General features: G+C 50.7%; 2 protein-coding genes across 2 annotated transcripts in view; both read right to left on the bottom strand.

Annotated features, from left to right (window-relative positions):
• Positions 1-456: 456 nt before the first annotated feature.
• LOC128721538 (Krueppel-like factor 17) lies at positions 457-1,317 on the bottom strand. The gene has a single exon (XM_053815303.1). The coding sequence runs from the start codon at positions 1,315-1,317 to the stop codon at positions 457-459; it is 861 nt and encodes a 286-aa protein (XP_053671278.1).
• A 383-nt stretch (positions 1,318-1,700) lies between these two features.
• The window catches only part of LOC128731068 (protein groucho), a 173,132-nt gene continuing 147,978 nt past the window's right edge, over positions 1,701-26,854 (bottom strand). Inside the window, exons 7-17 of the mRNA XM_053824164.1 lie at positions 21,721-21,858; positions 20,481-20,513; positions 9,185-9,388; positions 8,995-9,096; positions 7,859-7,915; positions 6,425-6,604; positions 6,071-6,315; positions 5,740-5,989; positions 5,190-5,613; positions 4,924-5,123; positions 1,701-4,847 (exon numbers count right to left, since the gene is read on the bottom strand). Of these exons, the coding sequence (XP_053680139.1) occupies positions 4,740-4,847; positions 4,924-5,123; positions 5,190-5,613; positions 5,740-5,989; positions 6,071-6,315; positions 6,425-6,604; positions 7,859-7,915; positions 8,995-9,096; positions 9,185-9,388; positions 20,481-20,513; positions 21,721-21,858 (1,941 nt within the window). The 3' untranslated portion in view covers positions 1,701-4,739. The remainder of the gene's footprint in view (positions 4,848-4,923; positions 5,124-5,189; positions 5,614-5,739; positions 5,990-6,070; positions 6,316-6,424; positions 6,605-7,858; positions 7,916-8,994; positions 9,097-9,184; positions 9,389-20,480; positions 20,514-21,720; positions 21,859-26,854) is intronic.

Here is a 26,854-nt window from a genome sequence, read left to right as displayed (position 1 = left end):
AACAGCTCCTGCCAAGCGTTAGACCCTCTGTCGTTGAGGTTACGTTACAGTCATTGGCGATATATATCAATCTTGTTATTATAAAATTTAAAAAAATTCTGATAACGGATAGAACAACTTCAGTAGTATAAATTATCATTAAAATTTATCATTATTTTTAAATTATAATTTTTTATCTATTATTCTTTTATTTTTTAACTATTTGAATAATAACTATTCTAACGATCTAATAACTATTCGAATTCGACAGTTTCGATTATTGATTTAAAAAAAAAGCTTGCTGGCAAGCAGGAATATATTTAACGGTTTTGACATCGTGCCTTGTTCAACGACACAAATAAATTTATATTGGTTTTGAATTCGATAAAACATAAAACGGATATTACCAATATATCTAAAACCGCAACAGCAACATAAAGCTATTCATCTGCAGCAGCTAATCCAGAAGATTCTTTATTACTTCTCCGCATGCTTTGGCTTCCGTCCTGGACGCCCTCTCGGCTGATGTGTCCCATTCCAGACACCGGTTCCCTTTGGTTTCCCAGCCACAAGCGCCATTTTTCGTTCATGCACCTTCCGATGTTTGGCCAAGTGGTCCGATCGAGAAAAGCATTTCGGGCAGTATTCACACCGATACGGTTTCACTCCCGAGTGGGACCTAAAATGGCGCGACAGTTCGTCGGAGCGCGAAAATCGCCAATGGCATTCGGGCCATTTGCACCGGTACGGCTTATCACCCACGTGGCGCCGTAGATGGGCCTTCAGATGCACCGGTTTAGCGTACACCTTCCGGCAGGTTTCAAACGGACACACGAACGTCTCGGTAGAGTCGGGTTCGCATTCACTCTGTTTCTGGTGGCTACTTGTAATGCTGGGTACTGATTGTGACCCTTCCGGTACAATTGTAACAGTATATTCACACATCTCCACTGGTTCCGGTTGCCGTATGAAAGCTTCACAAGAATCGTCACACAAATAGGTATTCTCTGGAAGCTTCAGCTCGTTCTCCCACAGCTGACTGAAGTTGACGCAATTGTACTCCAAGATGAAGTCTTCCACGTTTAGCTCCAACTGCAGATCATCCACACTATCCAGGCCGTCTAGCATTTGCATTGTGCTGGAAGAAATCGCACAGTCTTCTGTTCGTGCAGGGTGGATCTGCTCCGCTCGCACCGGAACAACTGGTTCTACCTCGGGAAACGCTAATTCAGCTAAAGCCAACGTTACGTCCCCGTCATCATGCAGCTCGTTGTAAAGATGGTAGAGCCCGTTCGCCAAAAAATCCTCCGTCGATTGCTCAAATTGGTCCATTTCCATCTTTCGCTCCAGCTCCGATCGGTTACGATCATCGAAAAGAACTAAAACTGAACTGCTCGTTTCCCGTCAGACTCCGCATTGGCGCGAAATTCGATACGGCGCAAAGCGCTCACGATATCGGCCCGAGCTAGCCGCGCGTTTCTCGACAGTTCATCCCGGCTCCACGGCCCAGAGCATGCTGTCTGGTGGATGATAACGGTGATAAAACCACGCGCCCGAAAGCGACGGTGAATGAAGCCTCTTTCTGGACATCGGTTGACGTCAGTTTCCTGTGCTTTCCGGGCATGTATCTGGCAAAACAGTCGAAGGCGAAAGCGAATCAACGATCAGCCCGGCGCGCGCGAACGCATTAGTGTCAAGTGACAACCCTTTTCTTAGAACCAACTGCATGGCTGCAACCATGGGCTATCATGGCCGCCAAAAGTATCGTTGCACGATCGCGCTGCTATCAGTGATTGGCTACAGTGGCAAAGGGTTACCAGAACCGCGGTTTACGCGATACTAATTGCTCATCAATCAGCTTCGACGGGACGCAGACACTGCCGTCATCCGTCGGCTTCGGGTCATCAAACAACCAGGCAGGGTGAAAACCAGATGTCCTCTCGGTTCGTTTTTATCTGTCTCTGTATGTGGTCATCATCAGCGGTTAGTGTCCCCAGGGAGCTGTTTTCGTTGTTCGTTGTGTTTTCTCACTTGCCTTCCCAGAGCAACATATGATTCGTTCTAATGGCCGTTCCCTATCTTCGACTGCATGTTGTTCACAAGGAAAATCCATATGCAATTTCAAGACCTTCATTGCACTTACCTTGACTGCGTACCCGTGCGTTCTTTCGGTACGAACGAAGCAAATGGGCCATGGACACGGTTAGGTTTTAATTTTCCATTTCTAAAAATATTTATACGTTTCTCGCATTTGAACTTCACCGGTTCTGCCTTCACAGTGCGCTTCTTCTTTTTCTTCTTCTTTATCTTCTTTCAACCTGCGGCTTCTAACTTAAACGCTATCATTCCAGCATTGCAACAGCAGCTCGCGGCCGCAACAAGCTTAGAAGATACTTTCGCCATTCGCAACCATTGCAACCCGGCCGCCAGTTTACGGAACGAATAAATACCTCACGCTACACTCACACACACACTCTGCGTGGTGTCCTTTGCTCGATTAGATCGTTCGACCGGACAGCTTTCAACATTTACATGGGGGGTTTGCTCCTGTTTCTAATAAATTACTCCCATGCCCCCCGAGCGGGGTTTGGGGTTTCCTCTGCACCGTATCCGGTGTTCGTGCCACTTGAACTTAGTGCGGTGTTGGCTGCTACATTGAACGAATTTTGGTATAAAACATAAAAAAACCCCGTTTCCGAAAGCCGAAAGAACTCGTTTACCTAAACCAAAGAGGTGGCCCTTAGACGTAAATCATACTCCTAGCAGCATGGCGGCCAAGGAGAGGATAAATCTCATTAACTATAATGTTTTTTTTTTCTTCTTTTAACTCTATCCTTCCCACAACTATACCGCGGGTGAGCTCAATCAAAACTCGCTCTCTCTCTGTTTGCTTTCAAACTATATTCACCCTGCGATAGAGAGTTCCTAACTCCCAGCGCATCCTTATTGCTCTCCTCCGCCAATTTGCCTCTGCTCTGAATTTATTTATTTAATTATTTTATACAACTAAACAAAACCACTACCCCCACCACGGCTGTAAAGTGTTCTGAGTTGACGATCTTTTCATCCATTTTTGTTTTGTTTTCCTGTTGCTACACCGTCGCTAATCTGATTCTCGATTACACACATATGTTTTTTTGGCGGTTGTTCACTTCATTTTTCTTACACAGATGCGCACACAGGACATCGATGCGTTCGGGTATTCGCTGGATTGCGCGCTAAGATTTGATACTGCCTCTGCCTCCGCCACACTGCGTAGGCTGAAACCGCTGGGAATCCACTCGAATAGGGCTCAAAATACTGTACACAGCTAGGGTTTTGTTTGTTGGGGGAGGAAAAGGACTACTAATACGTGCAATTCATGCTTCCTCCTCTACTAAGCAACTGAGTTTTGTTTCGCTATGTGCAACCTCAATTTCATGTACAGTGGAGCGTTCGGCCTGTGTGCGTGTGTGGATTGTTTTGTTTTATTTGCTTTCCTTTTTTTTTACATCTATTTCGCACCGTCTTTTGTTAGCCTTTTTTTATTCATTTCTTTCACTTTAATTGTTTGACACACGGTAGGGATTCATTTTGTTCTGTGTTTCTTTCTTTCTTTTCTGTTTTCCGGTTGCTCTGTTTGGAGTTTTTCGTTTTATTTCCATTTGCTTCGCGTAATTTCCACACCATTTGCGTTCTCTGATAGTGTTTGCAGCATCCAAATTCAAAAACCATTCGCTTTTACCAGCGGCAGGTGGCAGAGCGTTTTATCCGTTTGCAAATTTGCACATTTCGAAGCAAGTTACTTTGGGTTTGGGTTTGCTTATACACCAGGTTCATCAACAGTGGGGCGGTTTTGTTTTTCTTCCAATTTTTTTTGTTTGCTTGCTTTTACTCTTTTTCTCTCTCTCTCTCTCTGCAAATGCTTGTGCTACAAAGGTAGCGGCCACGGTTTTTGGTTGTTTCTTCCAGGACGCGGCTACCGTGTCGCACGTTATACAAAACGTACTCCTCTTTCGCTACCTACCACATCCCGCATACGTTCGCCGCCACACCTTATAGCTTACTTATCATGTACTTTGTGATTCTGCTTCTCTGCTTACGTGCTACTGTTACAGACACACACGCACTCATGGTGCGCGGCCCATTTCTTTTGCGATCGATTATGCGATCACCTCGCGTTGGCCCATTCGGCCTGTTGCTGCTTATTATTACACGACGTTTAGAAATCTAAAAAACAAATAATTAACTGAGATATCCCTCCCGCTTCCCCACGAACGGTTGCTCAAAAGGGGAGCGGCGGCACGTCTCTCGTAGTGCCATTTTCCTGCCCGCCTGTTCTGGTTGCAGGTGTTTGTTTCCTTGTTTTTTTTTTACATTAGCAGCAGCTCGATTTCACGCACTTCTTTTGCCCTGGGCAGCATGATATTCCCGAGTTCCATGTTCCATGCTCAAGGATGGGCATCCTGAATTGAACTCCCATTGCCGGCGGGAACCACTGCGACGCTGTTAAGTCACTCGATGGTGTGTTTTCGTCTTGCACCAGGCTCATCCCCCACCGTACTGTATTAAGCGAGGCCGGTCACCGTGGGCCCTGGTTCCAGATGGCGGGAAGCGCGGTCACAAAATAAGTCACACATTGTGAAGCTTCACGCACGAAAACATGCGCGCTCGTCCGTGATTTGGAATCGTTTCTCTGTACAGTCCTCCCCAACCCCTTGCTCAACGGAGAAGGACGATCTGCTGCATCGTGCCGCATTTTTATAGGCCTCCGCTTCGCTCTAGTAGATCACCTCGTACACCGTTGCTTTCTTATCACCCGACCCGGTAACAATGTACTTATCATCGGTCGAAATATCACAACTTAGTACTGACGAGGTTTCCTTGGACTGTTGGGAAGATAGCACCGGAAAAAGGCAACGCATTAGGCACCGCGTAAGGGTGAGCTGGACGAGAACGTCTTACCTGGAAGATGCTGGCCCCGTACGGCGTGCGCCACGCATTCAGCAGGTTATCCTTACCGGTCGAGACGAACCATTTGCCGCAGGCGGCGAATCGCAACGACAGCACGCAGCTCTCGTGCAGATGCAGCTGGTACTTGTCCTGTTTCGTGGCGTGCAGCACTTCCACGTGCGAGTTTTCCATTCCGACCGCTAGCCAATCGCCTGCAACGGGAAAGCGTCATCGAATGAGCGCGATGTGCATGCATGTGACCGATGGTGAACACTTACCAGTCGGGCAGTAGCCGAGGGAGAAGATCTGTGAGCTGAAGTCGTGCTGCTGCAGCTGACGGCCCTCCCGCAGGTCCCAGGAGCGCACCGTGTTGTCCAACCCGCCCGTCCACAGCCGGCCACCCTCCGGGCTGATGTCGATGCAGGAGGCCCCATCCGTGTGGCCCTGGAACTGCCGCACCAGCGTTTGGTTGTGCAGATCCCAGACCGCGATGTTGCCATCGCTGCAGCACGAGAAGCACACCTTCGAGTCGGGGCTGATGGCGAGAGCGTAGCAGGCCGGTGCCGCCGACGTCAGTTCCGCCTTTATCCGGGGCGTGGGGCTTGCCAGATCCCAGATTGAGAGGTTCGACGCTTCACCACCGACGATGAGCGTGCGTCCGTCCGGCAGCAGCTTCACCGAGCGGATGTAGTTGTCTCGCTGCTGCGAATTATAACCAGCAAGCCATTAAAGATGCGCCCTTCGCCTGTCGCCGCCCCGGTGGGTGGTGAGTGCAACTCCCCTCCCCCCCCCCCCTACCCCCCCAGGCGGAAATGGCCAACCACTTACCAGACAGTCCAACTGGCTGACGGGGCTTTTGTTGCCCGGCTGCGAAATGTCCCACACCTTCACGCAACCCTTGCCACCGGTGTAGACGTACTTGGTCGGGTTGGAGATGGTGACCGCGCACACCACCTCACCGTGCGAGAGTGTGTTGATTTGGCGGGCGTGCCGAGGAATGCCGGGCGCCGATAGGGCGTCCGCCGGAAATGGGACCGGTTGCGGGGCGCCCTCACCGTTCATGTGGTAGGAGTAGGCACTGCAAGAAGCGCGAACACGAAGCGCGGAGGGCGCAGTCAGACCAAGCTGGCCATCGGTCCGGGGTGTGGTTTATACTCACGGTTTGCCGCTCGAAACGGGCAATGCGATGCCGTTGGTGCGAACGTGGGCGTGCGGATCGAAGGGCATCGGGGGCCGCCCGTACGGGTCGGGCGGGGGCCGGGCGTATGGATCCGAGGGGCGCTGATATGGCGAGGGTGGATAGCCGGCGGCTGGTGAAGGTACTACGGCTTTCGGGACACCGGGCGTGGAGGAGTTGGGCGTTGGGACGCGAGCCTTCGCACCGGGAGTTCCGGGTTTATCGAGCTAAGCCGGAAGATGGTCAAGAAAAGGATTAATATTTGCTCTCTCTCTCTCTCTCTCTCTCTCGGTCTCTCTCTCTCTTTTATAGACCCGGAAAAAAGGATATGCTCACATCTTTCGTTTTGAGACTGGGCGTCGATCGGGAGGAACTCGAGCCGGACCGGGATGGGGGTCGATCGTTGGCACCCTTCAAACTGCTCGAGCCGGCCTTATCGCTGCCGTTCAACCCAATGCTGTCCCGATCGCCCCGATCCGACTGATGATCGCCGTTCGCTCGGGGTGAGGGTGAACCCTGTGAATGTACAACCGTTGGGGGATGATACGAAAATTGGGATGGGGTTGGTTTTTTGGGTGATGTAATAGAAGAAAAACCATACGCGCCCGCAGGCTGCACAAATGAATTGGGAACGGGAAAGAAACACTCTAGTACACACGCACATTACACACACACACACACACACCGACGCGCGCGTTTAACATCGCACTAGCTAAAGGTTGGGAAAGGTTGGGGGAATAAAATGACCACACATAGACGGACAGATACACAGGGAGCCCACAGGGAGAAGGGGGCAACAACAATTACGAACATCCAGCATAACCCAGAATGTCTACGGGCAGGATACGAAGGAACCAAACGAACAACGGATGGGAGGAATGTATGCGAGTGTGTGTGTGTTTTTTTTGCTATGATCGGATGTGGTAGTATACGAATTACACTAAATGCTAGCACGTTACGCGCTGGACTACGGACGACAATCTAAACTAACGTGATGGCGCGTCTCTTTTGCGGCCTAAGCGAGGGCGAATACGGTACTATGAAATCCAGGAAACACAAAACACAAACAACACAACTCTACAAGGACACCCGGACGTGTGTGAGGTTGGTGAATGGCACGCCACAACAATCTAAATGGAGCTACGGCGAGGACAAATGAAACTAGTATGAAACGCACAGGAAAAGAAAAGGAGCGAGCTTAATGATCGAACTGATAAATGAATGGCGCAGATAAAACAAAAAAAAAACCACCGTTCAATGGTTACCGAAACTCCGGAGGGCAAATCAAATCAAATCAACGAAGAACGGAGGAAGTTAAAAGAAAGGAGAAAAAGGACATATAAATGAGCTTAACAAAAAAAAGAGGCAAGGTTCTAGCATCTAGAAGAAAGCAAACTGCTTGCTGATTGAGTGACACAAATCGACAGCGTGGCAGTGGCAGAGTGATGGTGACAGAGGTAAGATGGAGCAACCAGGACTTAATATTCGCTTCCGTTCTGTTCGACCAATCTCGTTTTCTATTGTTTAACTTTTTGCTTTTGCTCGTTTTGTCTAATTTTCTTCTTCCGTTTCATCGTTTGCTTGCGAAAGTGCGATAGTTTCTCACTTCAGTAGGTTAACTTTATCGTCAAAACTAAATGTGTGCCTACTCGGAATTTAGCAACCAATCGTCCGGCGCATCACAGCGACTTTTCTTGTGCGCAAACATACACACATACGCATATGCACACGCACACATCACACGCACACACACACACACACGACCCTTACCGTATCGTTCGCGACGTCCACCACTAAATCCTGATCACTTTTCTCACCATCACTGTCCTGCAAAACAATAGGGCAACCGTTCAATACTGGATCAACTGAGAACCGCGGCGAAGGGGTAAGGGGTGTGGGGGAGGAGGGGCGGGGGGGCTGGTAGGATGCAGGAGGCGTGTGGGTGGGACTACTGCAAGATTGAATGCGAATGGGGGGGGGGAAACGGAGCACATCACAGAAACTAGATCAGGAGGACATCACAAAAATCTCTCTCTCTCTCTCTGAGTGGACAAGTTTTGATAGCCAAGTCATAGCAACCAGGTGTAGCAGGACATCAACGGAGGTAAAACGAAAAAGAAAACGACTGATCACACATCGAAAAACTGGCTGAAGCTTACTAAAAGATGAAACACACATTTCGAGGGGCGGATGCAAAAAGAAGAGCAAGAATTTTTTTTTACACTCGTTCGCATTCGATCGTGCCTCGTTGCTGTCGATCCTGACGAGGTATGTAAAATAAACCGCCTTCTCCGGCAACACTCGGAAGCACCGTTCTTTTTTCACCATGCTTTGTACACCGACGGACAGACTCCAGTTCCCGAATACGTGTCATGCAAATTCGTTTGCTATGATACAGTTTTACAAGCGTCACATTGCATACATTTAGGCGCTCCTACGTGGTGGCTGGGCGCTAAATGGATTTAATTGGTAGCACAAATCCATAAATCTGACGATATTAACTTTTGCGGAAAGATGCTGGTTTTTTGTTCGTTTCAGAAAAGACATTACGACTGAAGCACAGACACGTTCCGTACAGCTAAAAGGGGTTTGCGAGCGCTGGCTGAAAGTACCTCTCAAGCACTTCCCGGCGTGGCAAGTCTCTCAAAATACACACGAAAAGAGTGTACCGAGCAGCCAAAAGGAAAGCTGCCCCCACAGCTGCTGCACACGCTAGCAAAACCAACATCAACACACACGACGATCGTACACGCGCGCGCACACGGACACATCGCACACACCGGCATTCGCCATAGGAATAAATAGAGGGGGGTGTGGTGGTGGTGATGGGGGGGGGCGCCAAAAACGAAGAAAAAGAAGAAGAAGAAAAAGCACAAACGAAAAAATCCCGAACGCCCGAAACTTACGTGATTGAGCTTTTCCTCTTTCCGCCGCTTGGTTTCACCCTCCAGCTCGAGGGGTGACCGTGGCCGGTACTTTTCCCGATCGGCAGGTGACACGGAGTTGCGCTGCAATGAGAGAGAGAGGGAGAGAGAGATAGAATGAGACACTTCCTTCGGGGTCGGATCAAAGAGCCTCCCATGTCGTTACACCTACCATGCGCTCATCGGCCGATGGTCCACCGAGCGGCACCTTAAGGTCCTCCCGGTGCAGATCGGGGGGGGCCTTCAGCATGCTCTGGGGGGCACCGTGCGGTAACCCCATCGGGCCTCCGAACGCCGTCAGTGGTCCTGCGAGGGCTCCCAGGCCCGGGATCGGCTGTGGCGGTCCGCCGGGGATCTGTTGCGCGTGGATCTGCTGCTGCAAGTGGACGCGCACGCACGCGGGTGGTAAGGGGGGGGGGGGGCGGGGGGGGAGAAGGCGGGAGGGGATGAGGAAGATTGTGGACAGAAGAGGGCAAAGAAAGGACGAAAGGAGCAGAGAAAGTGAAAGCCAATTAGTCGATCGTGAATGGATGAGCCAAGGGCACAGACACACGATATGATGTTGAGGCGGCAACCATTCGCACCACGGTTGGAAAAAGGATGATGGACGTGACACACGTACAAACACACACACACACACGTACAAATGTTTGAAGAAAAAACAAACAAAACACACACACACGTAGATACAGCAAAAGAAACAATAAATAATAGGGTTGATTATGCAAGGCACACACACACATAGATGACGGCTAAAGGCTTAATGGAATCAATGCAAGTGGAATGATGCAAGTTATGCGCGGTGAGTTTCAGAAGCCAGATATCAGGTGTCAATTGATAGCATGCACACATACACACACGCACACACACACACGAACACAATCCCACAAATGTTTACCGCGCGCAAACGTAACACGCGCCGGCCGACCGGGAGTCGGTTTGGGAAGTAATTATTATATTCGAGTGATTTAATTAAATTGTTATACTCATTACGCGCGCATTAACGCCAATCGACCGTATTGCCCGACCGGGGGACAAATTCACTTTCCCACCCGGTCCGGTGGTCCGTGTGGGTGGTGGTGGGTTGATGGGATTAAGCCCGTCGGTCGGTTGCAGGAGCGATCCGGTGTGTTTGTGTGTGTGTGTGTAATGGAACCCCCCCCCCCCCGCCTAGGTGGATGGGGGGACGATTGGCGTGAAAATAAATATTTTCCAACCGCGATGCGGGCAAGCAGGCAGGCAGGCCACCGTGTGGTGGGTGGTGGGCGCTTTTGATTCCTGAAACACCCACCGGAAGTGGGCGTGAAACATTAATCAGTCAACAGGCCGCGCGCGGGTGCCTGGCGACAGCCTGATGGCAGTTTCATAGAGTTTTCCCCGAATGGAGTACCGGGCTTTAGAGTTGTGTGCTCATTTTTTTTTTTTTTGTTTTATTTCTCTCCTCCCACACGCAATCTCATTTTTTCCCACAGCCCGCGTTCGGGTTTTGCACATTATTTCCCGCACCAGGATGCGATGAATGCGATGGCTGATTCTCGATGGCCGTTAATCATCGCCGTTAATCGGTGGTGATGAAACGCTCAATCGATTGGCGTGTGTGTGTGTGTGTGTTTCTGTTTTTTTCACACACACACAAACGCACACACACACACACCCAGTCCCCCAAAACTCCTGTTCGATCGAGTGAGCGCAAAAAGGCACACGTAGCCGCGTAAACGGAATGACGGAACTTTAATTAGCGTCCTCGCCGAGTGGTGGGTGGGTGGCGGTTTGGCGCGTTAAATAGTTCGCGGAAAGTTGTTGAAACAAACCAATTTCTCCACCCTCCGTCCCGCGCCCCGGGGTTGATTTTAGGATGCGGTGTTCGGTCGGCTGCGTGCGGTTTTTTGGTTTCGAGCTAGCCGCGGAAAATCGTGCGGTTCAGGGAAATCGTGTGGCGTGAGTCGCTTTTCACGGTGCGGTTTTTCGCGCGCAGCTGAACACAGCTTTGCGGTTGTTTCCGTTCGATCGGCCACCCCCGCAGCTGGATGGGGGAGGGTGTTGGTAGTTTTTAAACGGCGGTAAATGTGAGCAGCTCGTTCGCAGCAATGAGCCGGGTTTTGGGTTTCAGCAAACTTTTCGAATGTGCTACGATTTGTAACCGAAGCACCCACCGGGTGTTGGTTGGCTGGGAAAATGCAAATGTGCTTGTATAGAAATAATTTTCACCCCAAATTAGGCAACAATAAACGCTACGAGAGACTAAAGTGAAACACTGTTAGTTACACATGCCACACTCCTACTGTTAGTGAGTAGTTATTAAAAATTGCCCTACCGGAAAAACCGGGGAAAATGGTTCCCGGTGGGCTCTAACGCGAGGTAATTGACCAAACTGCGGAAAAGAACGCAATCGTCCGCGGCGATGGAAGCATAAAGAAACGTGTGCGTTCGCTGTCGGTGCCCTTTTCAGCGTCACAATGAATCATTTTCTCTCGTGCTCGTAAAGCATACGGCAGTCGAACGGAGAGAAACAGATGGAGTGGCAGAGAGAGATGGTATTGTGAAATTAAGGCCCACCAAGCGAGAGCTGGCCTTTGTTAATAATGTGAAACAGAAAGCAAAAAAAAAATTGCTTCGACACCTTCAATGAAAACATTCACCCCCACCTCCCACGGGTTTATGTCCTTGCATTTGTTCGTGCGCGCGAACGGCGTGGAAATTACTGTGCACCTTTTGCTCACCGCCCTGCCCCCCCCCACCCTCCTCCCTTCCTCCCTCCCACGGCTCACCACTCGAGCGAGGTTTTCCGGTTTGCGTCCCTAACGACATTGCTCCCTTTACCCCATTTTCCAGCCGTCCTTTCCCTTGGTCCCACGGGCGTGGAAAAACTGCGCGCACCGAATGAAAAGGCACACCCACACCACCCCCAGACGGCCCCGGCTAGGGAGACCGACGACGACCTCCCTCGATGGTTCGAAAGCTGGGTGCGCGAGTTTTCACGCGAACGAAACAAAGGACATGGACACTATGGCGCTGAAAGGACCCGAAAGGAAGCGCAAGGAGAGCCCGCACGAGCCGCGGCACAAGCATAATGAAATATGAACTCGCCGCGGAAGACGAAGGGCGGCACCGCGGTCCGGTGGGGGTGGGTAGGTGGAAAAACCGGAAGCGGTTTTGCTGCCGCACACCACACCGTTACACCACGCTGATGGCGGTGGCGCTACCGACCGGAGGGCCGCATGGGACGAGTGCGACGAGTCGGTGTGTTTTAATTGGAAGGAGTCCTTCCTTCCACCCCCCCTCTCGACCGGAACGCCCGTCCGGAAGCCAGGGGAAGCTTCTGGGCGCTTTGGGGAAAACTTTCGCAGTCATTTACGAGCGATTGCCGCCGCGTACACGGTCGCGAGAAATACTTACTCCCGCTGGCACGGGGAAGGGTGGGTCAACCCCGTGAGGGGGGGGGGGGGGGTGGTGGTGGGAACCGAGACAAGGAGGAAAACGTTGATGGTTTGCCCGTTGGGGTTTGCCTTCCGGTTGGCCACGTAAACGAGACAGAGAGAGAGAGAGAGAGAGAGACAGTGAGGTGGTGTGTCCTTTTGCGTGCGTTTCTGCCTCGTGTCATGCCCCGCAGGCGAGGCGAAGGAGAAAAAAAAAATGCAACCAAGGCGACGTTCCGTCGGGGCGCGTTGGCGTTTATTTGCGTTTATGTAGCAGGAAATGGTTCAAATTAAAATGAATTACAGCAAACGAAGCGGCACCAGCCGGGGTTGGCAGCGAGCCTCTGTGTGTGGGGCACACCGAGGGTGAAACTTTAACGCCAACTTGGGACGAAGGACTCGCTCTCTCACTCTCACTCTCGAACCGGACGAGATGGTGGTTGCATTGGAGTAAAGGGGAGATGGGAACAAATAAATACCATCACCACGACGCTAGGTGGCAAGTGACCGACCGACCGACGGGGGATTGGGATTGGTGCCTTTTTGTTTTCCACCCACCACGAGGGACGGGCACGAGACGAGTCACGAAGTCAATGAACGAACTTTGCCGGTCACACGGGCGGGCATCAATTTGTATCGGTTTCCGGTGGTGTGAGTAATTGGAAGGATTACGTGAGCGAGAAGTGAAAACGTTCGAAAACCGACAGCGACAAAAAACAAAACAAGCGGACAATGCCGTGTCCTTTTCCGGACGCCAAAGCGGACGCTTTGATGCGCCACCATCGGAACGGCGCAACGGAAACGCTTTTCCACAGTCACGATTTATGTGTGAGCGATCGAACCGTGGCACGGGAAAACAACAAACAGAGGCGCGCGCGCGCGCGTGTTGTTTATTGTTACACTCACCCGACGTGGGTGGGTTGGTGGAAGAGGGAGGGGTGGGGGGGGGGGTGGGTGGGTGGTGGTCACAGGGACCTGGTAGTACTACACGACCACCGAAACAACCGAAACAACTCATACAGGTGCGGCTAAACTGTTCGACAAACTATAAACATTTCGAGCAAACAATTCCACCCTACCGCCATGCCCGCCATGCAACCGATGGTGGTGGAGGTGGGGGGGATAAAGGGTGGCCCCAAACATGCATCCCCACCCCCTCTCCTCTTCCTTTCAAACAGGAACGAAACGGAACGTGTCTTTCCGCAGTAAATAATACCAATAATGCAACGAAACGATGCCTCCAAAGCCACCCACTCACACAATCCTCCGGTGCGGCGGATACTCGAAAGCGCCAACCGCACGAACATCGGCTGCATGTGTGTGGGAGGATTGTGGAAAACATATTAGCAGTCGTTTACGCCTCTCCGGGTTTTCCCTCGCAACAACAATCACCCCAATCGTAGGTCGTTTCGTAGAGGGTTAGTGCGAGCGGGAAAAACCACACTACCACCCACCATCGCCGCCATCGCCGGTCGTTTTAGTTGGCAAACATTTCCCAATCGCTGCCCTGACCTTCCTGATCCTCCCCACCCCCTCCTGTTGGGTGGAGTGAGTGGTATGCTTCTCTCCACCGCCACGGTCGATTTTGTACGCCGCCGCCAGCGAGCACAACAGTAGTCGAAACTAAACAAAAAAACACACACACACACAGATCCACCGTGCCACCTCCTCCGCTGTGCGGTGTGGTTTTTCCCCAAGTGAAGGTGGGGTGAGGGCCACCGGTCCTGCTTCCACGATAAACAACCATATTTTACATCGACCGGAGTGGGCCACCAGCGCCGCCGGTGCAAGTTTATGAATGCGTGTACATATGAACGAGCTGCTGCTGCTGCTGCTGCTGGGGGCGCCGCTATTGTTGCATTTTATCCACCTCACACCCTACGGCTTGCGTGTGGAGGCAATTGAGTGTTCCGTGGCGGAAGCTTATAAGGATTAACCCCCCATGAAACGGGGGCTACGGCCGATGGGAGCACAGGACACGGCGAACGACCAACCAGCACAGCAAGGATAATCGTGGAAAAAGGGCTCTCGAAAACCACCACCGGGTGTGTGTGTGTGTTCGTTTGTAAACCATCAACCCACACCACCCCCCCTCCCTCCTCCCCCCCTGCGTCAAACACTTTCTATTTCGAGCCGGCGTCAGGAAGGTCCTCCGCTTGGGTTGCCGCTTCGATTCCACTTACTCGCATTCGGTTCATTAGTGCAAGGATGCCGGCCACCGGTCCGCTTCCGGTTTCCCCGTGCACGATTCGAGTGGCGGTATAAACTAGCTATCGTGCCACCTAGCCTCCTACCCCAGCCCCCCCCCCCCCCTCTGCAACACCACCACAGGGGTGGAGAAGGAAAAGGCTCGCCGGAAGTGGCGTAACAATAAAATGGTAACGTGCTTGGATGAATATCCCCACACGGAACGGGGTTCACCATTGAGCTCTCTTCCTCGCACGCTCTCTCTCTCTCTCTCTCTCTCTCTCTCTCTCTCTCTCACTCTCACAAAACCACCAACGACGGATCCGGATCCGGTGCTGCGATGCCATTTATGTCGCCCGCTACCGGTGGCCGTTCCGAGCGGTTCTGAAAATTGCGCTGCTGTGGAGGATTCATGAAAGGCTCACTCACGTCTGCACACCACCCGCACCGCACCGGGGGCAGTGAAATTAAATAGGATGATTATATTAAAATGTGGTTACACGATTATAATTATGCTCGCAATTTAGTTTACGGCGTCTCCGGGATGGGTTTGAATACCACTCGCGGGGGATTGTGTGTTTATTTATTTAGATTATTTTCTTTTTTTTTTGCTTCTCGTTCGAATATCCTTTGCCTGGATAACCTGGATGGTAACGCAAACACACACACACCGGTGGGGGAGTGGGTGCAAACAAACACGAGCACGACAAATTTTCACCACCGCGTGTGCGTTCGGCCACCGATCCGAAGGAAAAGTTCAAACGGGAGTAATAATCATCGGCCGGGCTGGTGCCGGCCGAGGTGAATGGGTGGGGAAGAGCGAGGTCCTGACCGATAGTGTGATGCCAGGACGATAACATCAGGACTCTTCCCTTTTGTTTTCCATGGATAAAGCCAAAGCGAAAGGATCACGTGAGAGAGCGAGAGAGAGAGTGAGAACGAGCGCCCGAAAGGCTTGTAGAGCTTCGCTTTTCCTCACGTTCCTGTGGGACATTAATCCTTTAGGAGTGAGGAAAACACACGCCCACACAAACACACACCGACGGCGGTTTGCGAGGGAGGATAAATGCTGTGCTTACACAGCACACAACGTTTTAGTTCGACGTTTACGACTGGAAACGACTGGACTAACAACGCGAAAGAGCGAGAGAAAAGCGACGGCAAGGGCAGCAGGGGGTGGAAAAGCGACCTTCAGAGTGGAAGGTCCTCGCTCTCTTTCCGCCCACCGGTGGGAGTTAGCGCGTCGGTCGCTAACCACCGTTGCTTCCGGCGCCGGAATGATGATATTACTGTTATTAGTTTTTCATGCTCCGGCGCGTTTCGGCCACACTAACCGAGTTTATGTATTTTGGTGGTGGAGCACGCAAAAGGATCGCGTCCCCACTTGCCTCACTTGATCCTTTCTCCTTGTCCCCCCGGTCGGTGTATAAAGTAAATCCCTTTTTTTCTTTCTTTTCCTTCCCCACCGTAAGTGGTTTTATCAATTATGTTTCTCGCAAAGAGCGGCGTTAGCTTTTGTATTTGTTCATCAGAGAGCTAGCACCTTCAGTGGGCTTTTCCTCTTGCTGTATCTGGCTAACAATGCTGTACGATAAGTCAAAGGAAACGCTTGTACGCGCTAACATCCTTGCACGTTTGAGCAGCTTTGTGGCGCGAAATTCACGATTTCCGCCAAGTGGCAAGCGGAACCGCATCACACTCAGTGCACCGGAAAAGTGCCACGTCTCGGCGCAAGTAATGGAAAACTACTGCTCCCCAGCCAACCGGGGGTATTGGGTGACCCAAATCAACATCCGCCGCCGAACGAAACGTGTAACGAAGCAAAGGGCGAGCGGTGCTGCAAAACGGGCGACCCAAAAACAAAAAGGGACGAAGACACGAAGAAAACTCATGGACCCAATGTGGATGGCTTGGTGGGCATCGGCAACGATACAATTAATCTATTTATGCCTCGTGCGTGTTTGGGCACCCGTGATAGCGTGTCGATGCCCCCTAAAAAAGGACTTCACCGTGTGGTGTGCGCCACATCCGGGGGTGTGCGCTGCTGATTCGCCTTTCGGGGCCGCAAACACAAACACAACGAACGAAACACACGCACACGCGGTGTGGTTGGCGCAGGCAGCGTATTAAGCCAATGAAATTAGTGTCATAAAAGCGAAACGAAGCCTCGGCAGCAGGACGACCAGGACGACCAGCGGTGGGGAGAGGGGGCGGAATCCAATGGGGAGGAGAAGGCAGCAGGAGAGGGAGACTCGGGGGAAATAGAGAAATAAATACAGAAGAATTCATTGCTCCATTTTCTCGCTGGCTGCCAGAGCTCGGAGTGGGCGAGCCGCGTTTTATTGTCACGTCCACGGGACGCAAACATAATCATTCGGTCATCCACCCCTCCTCCCGCGTAGGGGTCCCCTCCCTATTTGCTCTCCCTTCGTCCTCGGCATCCTCGCGGCTCACCATCCAAGTGGCGCCTTCAGAAGCCGACCCCGAGGGGCTTTATTCGTTCGTCCTGGTGTGGGCAAGAGAGTGTTTCTCCATCGGATAGCCTGCTCCGTGCGGGAAGAAGGAGAGGTTCTTTCCGTAACCAATTTCGGCACTTTGGTAACGTTAGGAAAGGAAGGAAGGGAAGGAGAGAGGGGGGGGGGTTCAATGAAATAAAGGACACCGTCTCACCCGGCTGGCTGGAAGGAACGGACGAACGAACACGACATGATGCGACATGAAGCGAAAGGCGGTCGCTGGTCGGCAATGGTGCCGGAGCGTTTTGACCATAAATGAAGCGTACAAATAGAAATAGCCTTGACACTCTCGCACAACCCACCACCCTTCACACACACACACACATGCACCCAGCAAAAGGCTCCCAACCCCGGAGTCGTCTTTCGCTCGGAGCATAATCGCTGGGAATTGTGTGCTGACAGAATAAAGCATCGGTCCCCTAGACGAGTGGTTCGAGGTGGGTAAAAACACACCACCACCGACGGCAGGAGGGGTGGATTGAGTGTGGGTGGCGAGAGAGAAGACCGAAATGGATGTCCATCCGCTTCCTGCCCCCACGCGTGTCCCGTTCCATTTTGCGGGGCACAAATTGTTTCATCTATATCGAATGAAAGGCGCCACCGGAAAGAGAGAAACCGAGCGCAGGACGAAATTGCGGAAAAGGACGACGGTGGGCCCTTCGGATGCCACCCCTTGTGGGCCACGCGGCAAAGAAACCGGCGCCCGCGCAAGGATAATAGAGAAACTTATGGAACGTGATGATGTTGTTAATTAAATGTTGAATACGGAATGAATCTTCCGGGAGATAAGAAGATCGCTTAATGACTGATACGGACCAGGGCAATGAAGCACGATGGTGGTACGGGGAGGAGAGGCAGCGGGTGGAGAGGTCAAGGGAAGTGGAAGATCCCATGAAGAGAAGCGTCGGCGAACGACGGCCCCACCGGCATTTTCGTCCTTTCGCCGTTGGTGGGTGGAAAATTTCGGGTAAGTGGAACCGGAAACCCGAGCTCCTTCGGCATGGTGGCATGATGATGGTGCGGAAAACCCGAAATGGAATGGGACCGTTTTGCCTTCCACGATGGGGGCGAGATACGAGAATGTCTGCCCGCCCGCGTACGAGGTTGATGTGGTGGTTCGTACGGTCCTGCGACCGGGACCGGTTTCTTGCTCAGTTTAGTCTTTGATCGATATAAATCACTTTCACTCGTTTCACCACCGACGCAAGGACGCCTGCCTTTGGTGGTGGTGGTGTTGGTGGTGGTGTTGGTGTTGGTGCTGGTAGTGGAGCACCATGCTCTTCGAGGGTTGCTCGCCCTTCGCCAAGAATGTTAATGTTGGGATTTTTGGTCCAGGACGTGATTTGGCGCACGTGGGAGGCCTTTGGGTGCTCGTCAATGTGGGGGAATACGATGTGGGGTTGGTGGGACGTGTGGGAAGCGGCATTTTCGGCTCGCAAGAAGCCGTGACGCTACCGACAGGACGACTAATCAACCCGACAAATTCACCCCCCGCCACACATCGGATGCTCGATGGGTGAGAACGAGACTGAAATTGGAACGACAAGCAGAACGAGCACACATTCGAGAACCGAATGCTCGCGCCCGTGCAGAGGGTGGCCAAATCGAAATGGTGGCCAAATTGAAGAATAATTAAGGACAACAATCTTAACGCCACCGCATGATGATACATTCACCCAGCCGCCACGACAGCGAGGCGTTTTTTCTTGCTGCGTTCCCCCTTGCCGGTAAAGGATTACACGAGCAAAGAGCACCGCGATAGGATTTAATCGCCCGCAAATAGCTCTTCACGGTCGTTAATGTCGATGGGCAAAAATGTTAAATCTAATTAATTAACCTCACTCAGCCGGCACGCTGCAAAAGCACGGCTTTACGGGGCTCGAACGATAATCGAGCTAATCCTAATGCTCGTTGCCAGGGTTAATGGTTGCCTTTTGCACCCTTCGACGAACGGAACGAGCTAAAGCGCCTCGCACCACCAAAAAAGTGAGTTTCATCCCCATCAATTGTTTCATCACATCGAGTGAGTGAGAAAGCAAAGAAGAAACAAGACGACAACGAAAGAAAAAAAAACACCGACAATCATCCAAATGTCAATCGGTGTGCGTTTAATAGCCAAAAACCCCGGCAAAGACGCCGAGCGCTCGGAGGATCGGAAAAAGTTACCAAACTTCCGGGTCCGGGACGTTGCGGGAAAAAGGGTGAGCTGTGCGAACTGCCGATTAAATCTAAATTACCCTCCGGCACGGGGGTGAGATGATCGTGAACCCGGGGGGCGCGGTAATTGAAGGGGGGTTCTCTAATGGCACGTGTTGAATGTTTCAGTCTCGTAAATTTTTACAACAATCACGACTGCTAACCGCTTGAGTGCTTGGTGTGCTTAAATTGCCTTTGATAGCCCCCACCGGTGGGGTGGATCGTTGCGATGGCAACGCGGATGTAAGTGAGAGTAACAGAGAGTGCGGGTTTATTGTTATTTATATGTGTGTTGTTGTTGCTTTTTTTTTGCTTCTCTTTTTTTTTCTAGCACCACCGTACAATGGGACTCAAACCACTACCACACGAATCACGTGCGAATCCTTACTAACTATGTACACACTGGCATGCATTTAATGCGCTACCGCTTCCAGGTGGTAGAAAGCGCAACGTGCTTAAAACGAAAATGTTAATAAATGATACGAACTCAAAAAACAAGCGATCTTTGAAACATGTGTTTGATGAAATGAAGAAATGTACAGCAAAACTATTCGTAATCAAAAGTCAAGTAACTCGTTTGAATGGACACGCACACACGTGTGGTTGGTGTTGCTGATGCTGTTTAAGCGCCTGTAGCAACAACACGCGGGAAAACAATGTGTTAACACAAAAGCAATCGGCAACATCGATAGTTGATGGCGTAGACAACAACTCGGGTGTGTAAAAACGAAAGATGACGAAGAAGAAGAGAAAAAAAACAATACGAATGCTTTCGCTGACATATGTTACACACGCGCTCGTATGTTGGTGTTGATAAGGAGATTAAAAATGCTTGCACGAACGAGAGGGCACTGTGGTTAACATTCGACTGTTACACATTTACACGTTAGGGCACGCTGGCAGGTGGCGGGGGATTTAGAGAATTAACAACACAAAAAAGAGGGAAACCAAAAGTAAACAAAACAAAAAATATACACCAAAAAAACAAACAAACCAGCAAGTGATTATGAATTGCGTTGCTTAATTCAGTAAGCGAAGAGGCCTCTATCGCTCGGGGTGGGTGCAGTTGGGCGCAAATGGGCGGGTATTATGTTTGGATGTTGGGTGGTGGGCGGGAGAGTATTAAGTGCGTTAATAGTAACACGAAACTTACTAAAAGTTGCTGAATTCCCTGTTGCTGATGTTGCTGCAGATTGGCAGGGAATGGCAGGCGCCGGGAAGGATTCAGATGGTCATTTTTGCCCATTTTGAACGCGTTGTTTTGGAGCGTGTAAGGGTTTTTTTCGGTTGTCGTTTTCAGTTCATTTAAAAATATGCCACATACCCGAACACACACACACACACGCGCGCGCGCAAGTGTTTTTTGGGCAGACAGAGAATGTGTGACAGAGCATATTCAGCGTGCGTTAACAATTGGGGGAAAAAAAACGAGACAGAAAAAAATGGGATATAGAATTACACGGTGTTTTTCGCTTGCTTTTTGTTCGTCTTCTGCTGTGTTGGGAAAGCTAATACAACACGGTTTGCTGATTTCGGTTCGCACAACGATTCGCTGCTGCATTTGGCACGATAAGGAAACGGAATCTCACTAACAGCAGGGTTCGTACGTTTCCCCACCACGGGTAAGGAAGTGAAAATAAACGGAAACGAAAAAAAAAATAATCGAACAACAAAACAAAGTAAAACGTCTAAAGTAAACCAATCGGTGTAATACAAAACGAACACGTCGAAGAAGCATTTCGAAAACTAGTGATATGGTATTCAAGAAACTCGGTTACAATTCACGCGTCTACTGGCTCGAACTACTTTTCTGGCGAAATCGAATCGGACTGGAACTTTTAAAGAGAAAGGAAACGTTAACGGAAACGGATTTGAAAACGGAAACGGCCAAAAATCAAAGCAAAGCTAGTGGTGGTTTTGAGTGGGTGGGGATATTCCAATGCATTCCATAATTTTGCAAGAATATACGAAAAAAAAACAACATAAACCAAATCAGAACAAATCAAAACGCCTCCTCGCGCGGTTGGACGAGAATTTTCGGGTGGAAATGTATGAACAAAAAAAAACGGTCCAAGAGGTCGGACCGAGTGTGAAAACGCTAAAACTAAGAGAGCAATTCATTTTCAGCATGGCATTGATCGGTAGAAACCAAAACGAATAATGAAACGTAAGAAATCACGCAAATAAGGCAAACATCTCTAAGATGAAACCAACGCAAAACGTCACATCCGCAGCACGATCGAGCGCGCCGATCATTGGAAGCTGCGGTGTTTTGTAGTTCTTTGTTTGCTCATGGGCACAACAATGATTGGTAGGCACACGACCGGCAGGACTTGATTTGCAAACTGTCGGGGGTGGGCAGGTTTGTCGTTTGTGTCGCGCTTTATACTTACACCGATGATGGCGTTCAGTTCCGGCATCGTGACCTGTTTCGCTCGCTCGACCGCCGACGCGACCTGTTGCTGGTGTTCCGTCGCCAAGAATGGCAGCAGCTGTCCGATGAGCGCGTTCAGTCGTTTGGCAATTTCGGTCTGGAAGAAAGTAAGAAAAATACACCGGTCGGTTATAGAACGTTCAGTTAGTAAAGGTTAACCATCTAAGCTGTCCAAGAACAGGAAGGAAAAGCGTAACCCAGAAGCCATTTGGAGTAAACACACAAGCACATAACCTCGCCAGTGGGACGAAAGTAAGGGATCTATAATCGCTAAAACCTCTACCATCGGGTATACGACAGGCACTGGACAGGCTCTAAAATTTTGAATTCACCTCACTGTGTGCTCGGAGAAGGAGCGACTAATCTTTTGAATAAATTATTACCACGCTTAACCTGACGCCATGGCCCCCCTGCCACCAAAGCACCCAACGCAAGCCTTCGGCTAACCTTTTTCCAGCTCACCCAAACTTTGTCCAAAGGATCATCGAGTTTTTTACCCGACGTTTTTTTTTTTTGCTTTTGCGTGTAGCAGCATCTTCCGTTTTCACTTTTGAAGATGCCAATACGATAAGTTTCTTTGCGTTTCCCTTCCAGCTATTTAATGCGCTTTTTTTTTCTTCATTTTCGTTTTTTTCAATCGGCCCACACCTCACACGACCCGACCTGAACGACGGTGCAAACCAAACAGCTTAAAATACCCAGCCCTTCACCGTTGTCAGCGAGGTATGGCAGCCAATGATATTATACGACACAAGCCCATCGCCGCACTCCCATGTGCCGCTGTTTACTTCCGGTTTCCGTTCGAGAACCCACGGGTCGCAAATCTACAAATAACCATCTGACCGTAAACGGGACCGAAAAAAGAGGTATATAAAATTTTGCGACCTCTCTCGAGATGGGGGGAGGACTGTGTAAATCGACCCCAAGCCCAAACGTCCCGTCCGGCTACGAGATGATGGAGGCGCCAGGTAAGCCGTGCGAAGCAGATGGAATCCAACCGGGGAGGGAGAGATATCGTCTTCATTCCACCCAACCACCCTCTTCCCCAGTTGTACGCCGACCACGCCACACTGACCATAAAGAAGACTTATTTTTGGAAATCCAAAGAAATCCCGAACCACGAGCGAAAAGAGAGAACCACCATGAGTAGGGGGGAAAAAAACGGCAACTCAAAGAAAAAAACAGCCCGACCCGAAATCAAGGATAAAAGAATATCTCACCTCGCCCAACGATCGTGCACACGGAAAGGGGGTGGGCAAAGAAGGCATTTACTTCCTCAAAAGAAGACTTCCTTCCTGACAACTCCCTCCCGAGCAGCCGGTGGGAGTGGAAAAATGATAAATTTTTTTTTCCCACCCCTTGGGATTTTCGATAACCAATTCCACCCGCTCGCCCGTGTGTGTGTGTTTTTGGGCCGAACGAAAACGGTTGGACGGAGGAAACGGTAAAATCAAACCAACCACCACCGTCACGTCACCGTCGAGTGAGCCACCCCGATTGGGGATGGCAACAGCAAGGGTGGCTTTTTTTTTCACCCTCCTTTTAGCACTTTGAGCTCGCTGAAGCGCGCCTTGCTGGCGGTGTGGCTAGAGACGGCCTGGACTAACTGCTCCTTTGTCGAGATGGGCGAGCAAAGAGGGAGGTGTGAGGGACGCCACCAACATCCCCCAACCCCCCACCCAGTCCTTCGTAAACCAACAGAATGTGTCTCGAATTCAACGGGATTTCGGAATTTTGGGTTAAGCTCCTCGTAACGGTTGACAAGTGAATGGATTTTTCTTTGTCATTTCCGAAACCTCCTCCTGCGGGACCCGAGGCGCAGAAGAGCCATTCCTTCGCTCCGCTAGTGTGGTTGTGTTCAAAAAAAAAAAGCAGTGACGGAGGTGGGAAAAACATCCCCTTACCGTTGCCAGCCCCCGGACCAAAATGCCAGGACACCGGACACCGGGTGGAACCGGGGAGTGCCGCTCAAGACGGGACGAGAAAATTGTTGCAGAATGGAAAAACCTTATCCTTCATCATTTTCTCGGCTCCTCGCGGCCCCCGGGCTTCCTCTTTCACGCCGCTGGAGCCTCTAACGGAGAGCGAAAGATAAATAAATGTAACAACGAAACGCCAACGGCTTCATGGTGCCTTTTTCCCATCCCCAGCGGACGGCAAAATCGATTCGGTGCTTATGTGTTTGCCGGTTTTGCTGTTCAATTTTTCGCTTCCTTGCCGGCGCACAACCAGGAACCCCTCCCCGGGGGAGAGACACGAACGGGTGTGTGTGTGTGGGTGGGAATTCGAGCCCAAAAGTTCAAACAGAATCCGTAACACGGTGCCATAAGGAATCCCTAAAGCCATCACATCGCCAAGAAACGAGCTTGAAAGCACGCTCGAATGTGCGAAAGAAAGAGATAAAGAGTGAGAAAGCGAGAGAGAGAGAGAGAGAGAGAGAGAGAAAAAAGGGCAACGTAAAACGTCAGAATCAGACACCACCGGGGGCAAGTCGACGCGAAAGAGAACAGGAGGCTGCAAAACGGGGACTTTATTGAAAAATAATAAAACGAACACAATCAGCCCTTTGCGCTTCCGGGCCGGGAGGGAACGGCATGAGCTCACTCTCCCACTCACCCCCACCCACCTTTCGGGTCGTATTTTGTTCGGTTTTATTTTCCCCCAAAATCAAACGACGAACCGAACGAATCATCATCGGGATCGTGGGATGATTTGATTTCCGTGTGACGGTTCGCCTGCCCACAGAGACCGGTGCTCTTGGCTCCGGTGTTTTGCGGAAGTCATAACGGTTTTTGGCTTCGAGGGTGTCCTTTTTATTTATTTTTCGTTCTTCGATTGGTCCTTCGCTTCGTCACTTCATGGGCTCTTGGCAGAAGCGTCGAAGAAACGCAACCCATCGATCCGTCATCTGTCACTCAAAGCCCAGGCGAAACGCAAGAGCGAATGGAGAAACAAAAAAAAAACAGGCGTTGCATAAAAACAAAAATATCCATTTATGTAAACGAGCAGCATCCTAGTTTTTCTTGCCCGGTTTCCTTTCGCAGCCAGGCGCTGGCTGCACACGCTGCCGCACACGAATGCTCCATTCTCCCCGGGTCGATGGCATTCACAAAAACAGATCGATAGAACAAACTATAAGCGCTATAAACACGGGGAGAACAAAACCAGCGTGCCGAAACTCTCACACCACCGACGCGGGCCAGCGATCAGGCGCAATTAGTTGGGAGTGGAAAATCGAAATAATCAAACCGAGGAAATGAAGCGACACGAACGGAATGGAAAAAGAAAGACATAAAGAAGAAGAAAGAAACACTACAGCTCATGGGCTAAAAGCAGCTCCTCGGGTGGAATAATCCATCATTCATCGAGCTTCAGGGAGGCGGGCCCCACGAGAAGTGCCACAATTTATTAGCTTCGTCCTTTTGAACGTGACGGTGGTGGCCGGCGTCCTGTGCCACCCGACCCCCTGCTCATCACCACCCGCTGCTATATCACGCCATCGTTTGCCCTTTTTGATGGGTTTTTTCTTCTTCCTTCCCATTCAGCGCTCCATCGCACGTTTCGATCCACCGCTATATTATCGCCATCGTTCTCTTTCTCGCTTGCTCGCTTGCTGATTATTTGCCGAAAAACGCTGGCAAATGCCGTGGCCGCACCACTTCTCGTCATCCTCTTAATCAGCATCATTTTCCGCAGGGCACAAATGATGAAGCGAAGCAAGCAAATCCGGGCAGCAAAAGCAGAAGGACGATGAGCAAAAAAAAAAAACAGAAATAAATAGAGCCAAAAAGCAGTCCGCCAAGATGTCCTTCACGTGATGAAAAGGCCGTGGGGGGGGGGGGGTCTATTGACTATACTTAACACTCCGGAGCGGTTGAGTGCCGCCGAACGGGCACTAAACCATCATGCGCCTGGTCTTTGTGTGCGTGAGTGTGTGTGTGTGGCTGTGCCGTCTCGTTCTTTCGAAGGAGATCAGTATCGATTCTAATCGAAAACGAAACAGAACCTCCATCGGTGCTTCAAGGAGCGAGAGGGTGCGAGTGGCGGTGGACTTGTTTATTGAAGGAGCGTGTCTGCCCTTCCCTGGTCCATTCACCTCCCCCATCCAGCCAGCCAGGAAGGATTTTCTTTGATTGAATTAGGCTTTATGACTTCCGGGGACTTTTGGGGCCGGAGGAAAACAGTTCACTCGAAATAGATGTGGATGGTTTCTCTTTCTCACTCTCTCACGACGAGTGAGGGAGAAAAAAATGCAAAAGAACAGAAAGAGAGAAAAAAAAACGAATAACAGATTTTCATCCCCTTGCGAATCCTTTCCATCACTCAGACCCCGCAGCGCAGCTCGCGTACGGTTCCGGGTTATGATGAATGATGGATGCCGGCCGCGAGGGAAAAAGCGCGTAAATGGGAAAAGAAAAACGAATGCCCCCTTTTCCATCTTCCCTCAACACCACGCTTCGTTTGCCGAGGTTTGCTTCGAGGAAATCCCGCAAACCTGCCCACGCGCTCGTCCGCAGAAATTTTTCAGGCACAAATCCGGGGTTCATCATCATTTCCAATAACGAAACGAGCGAGTAAACACGCGCACACGTACGCAAGCAGAAAGAGCAAACAACAGCAGCAGCAGCAGCAAAAAAAGGGCCCTAAAACGAACAAAAGGCTCACCCTTCACGCGGTGGAGGGCGCGAACGACAAATGATTGAAGTTGATGAGCGTACGATGTCCCTAACCCACCCAACCACCCACCCGTAACAGCATCCTCCACCCGCGTGGGTTGTGCGTTGATGAATGGCTAAACCGGGCGAGATTTAGGCAAAGTCGGGGTGAAAGGACCACAGCGATATGCGACCCGTGCACGTCTTCTCTCTCTCTCTCTCTCTCTCGTTTGGTTCTCCCTTCACTAGGATATTTATGCTCTTTTTTTGTTGTTTTTTTGTTTTGTGCTCGTCCTCAGAATTCCGGGGCTTGTGGTATTCGTCTGCCCACGTCGAAACCCAGGGCCACGGTTTTAGGAATCCGTAATTCATGATGAGAAAATGACGCCCGCTACCACCGGTATTCGCCTTCCCGCTCGACCGCAGGACGATTTTTGC

This window comes from Anopheles nili, chromosome 2, assembly GCF_943737925.1.
Source record: "Anopheles nili chromosome 2, idAnoNiliSN_F5_01, whole genome shotgun sequence".
NCBI lineage: Eukaryota > Metazoa > Arthropoda > Insecta > Diptera > Culicidae > Anopheles > Anopheles nili.
The sequence above is the reverse complement of the archived record's forward strand: the minus strand, read 5'-3'. Positions and strand labels throughout refer to the sequence as shown.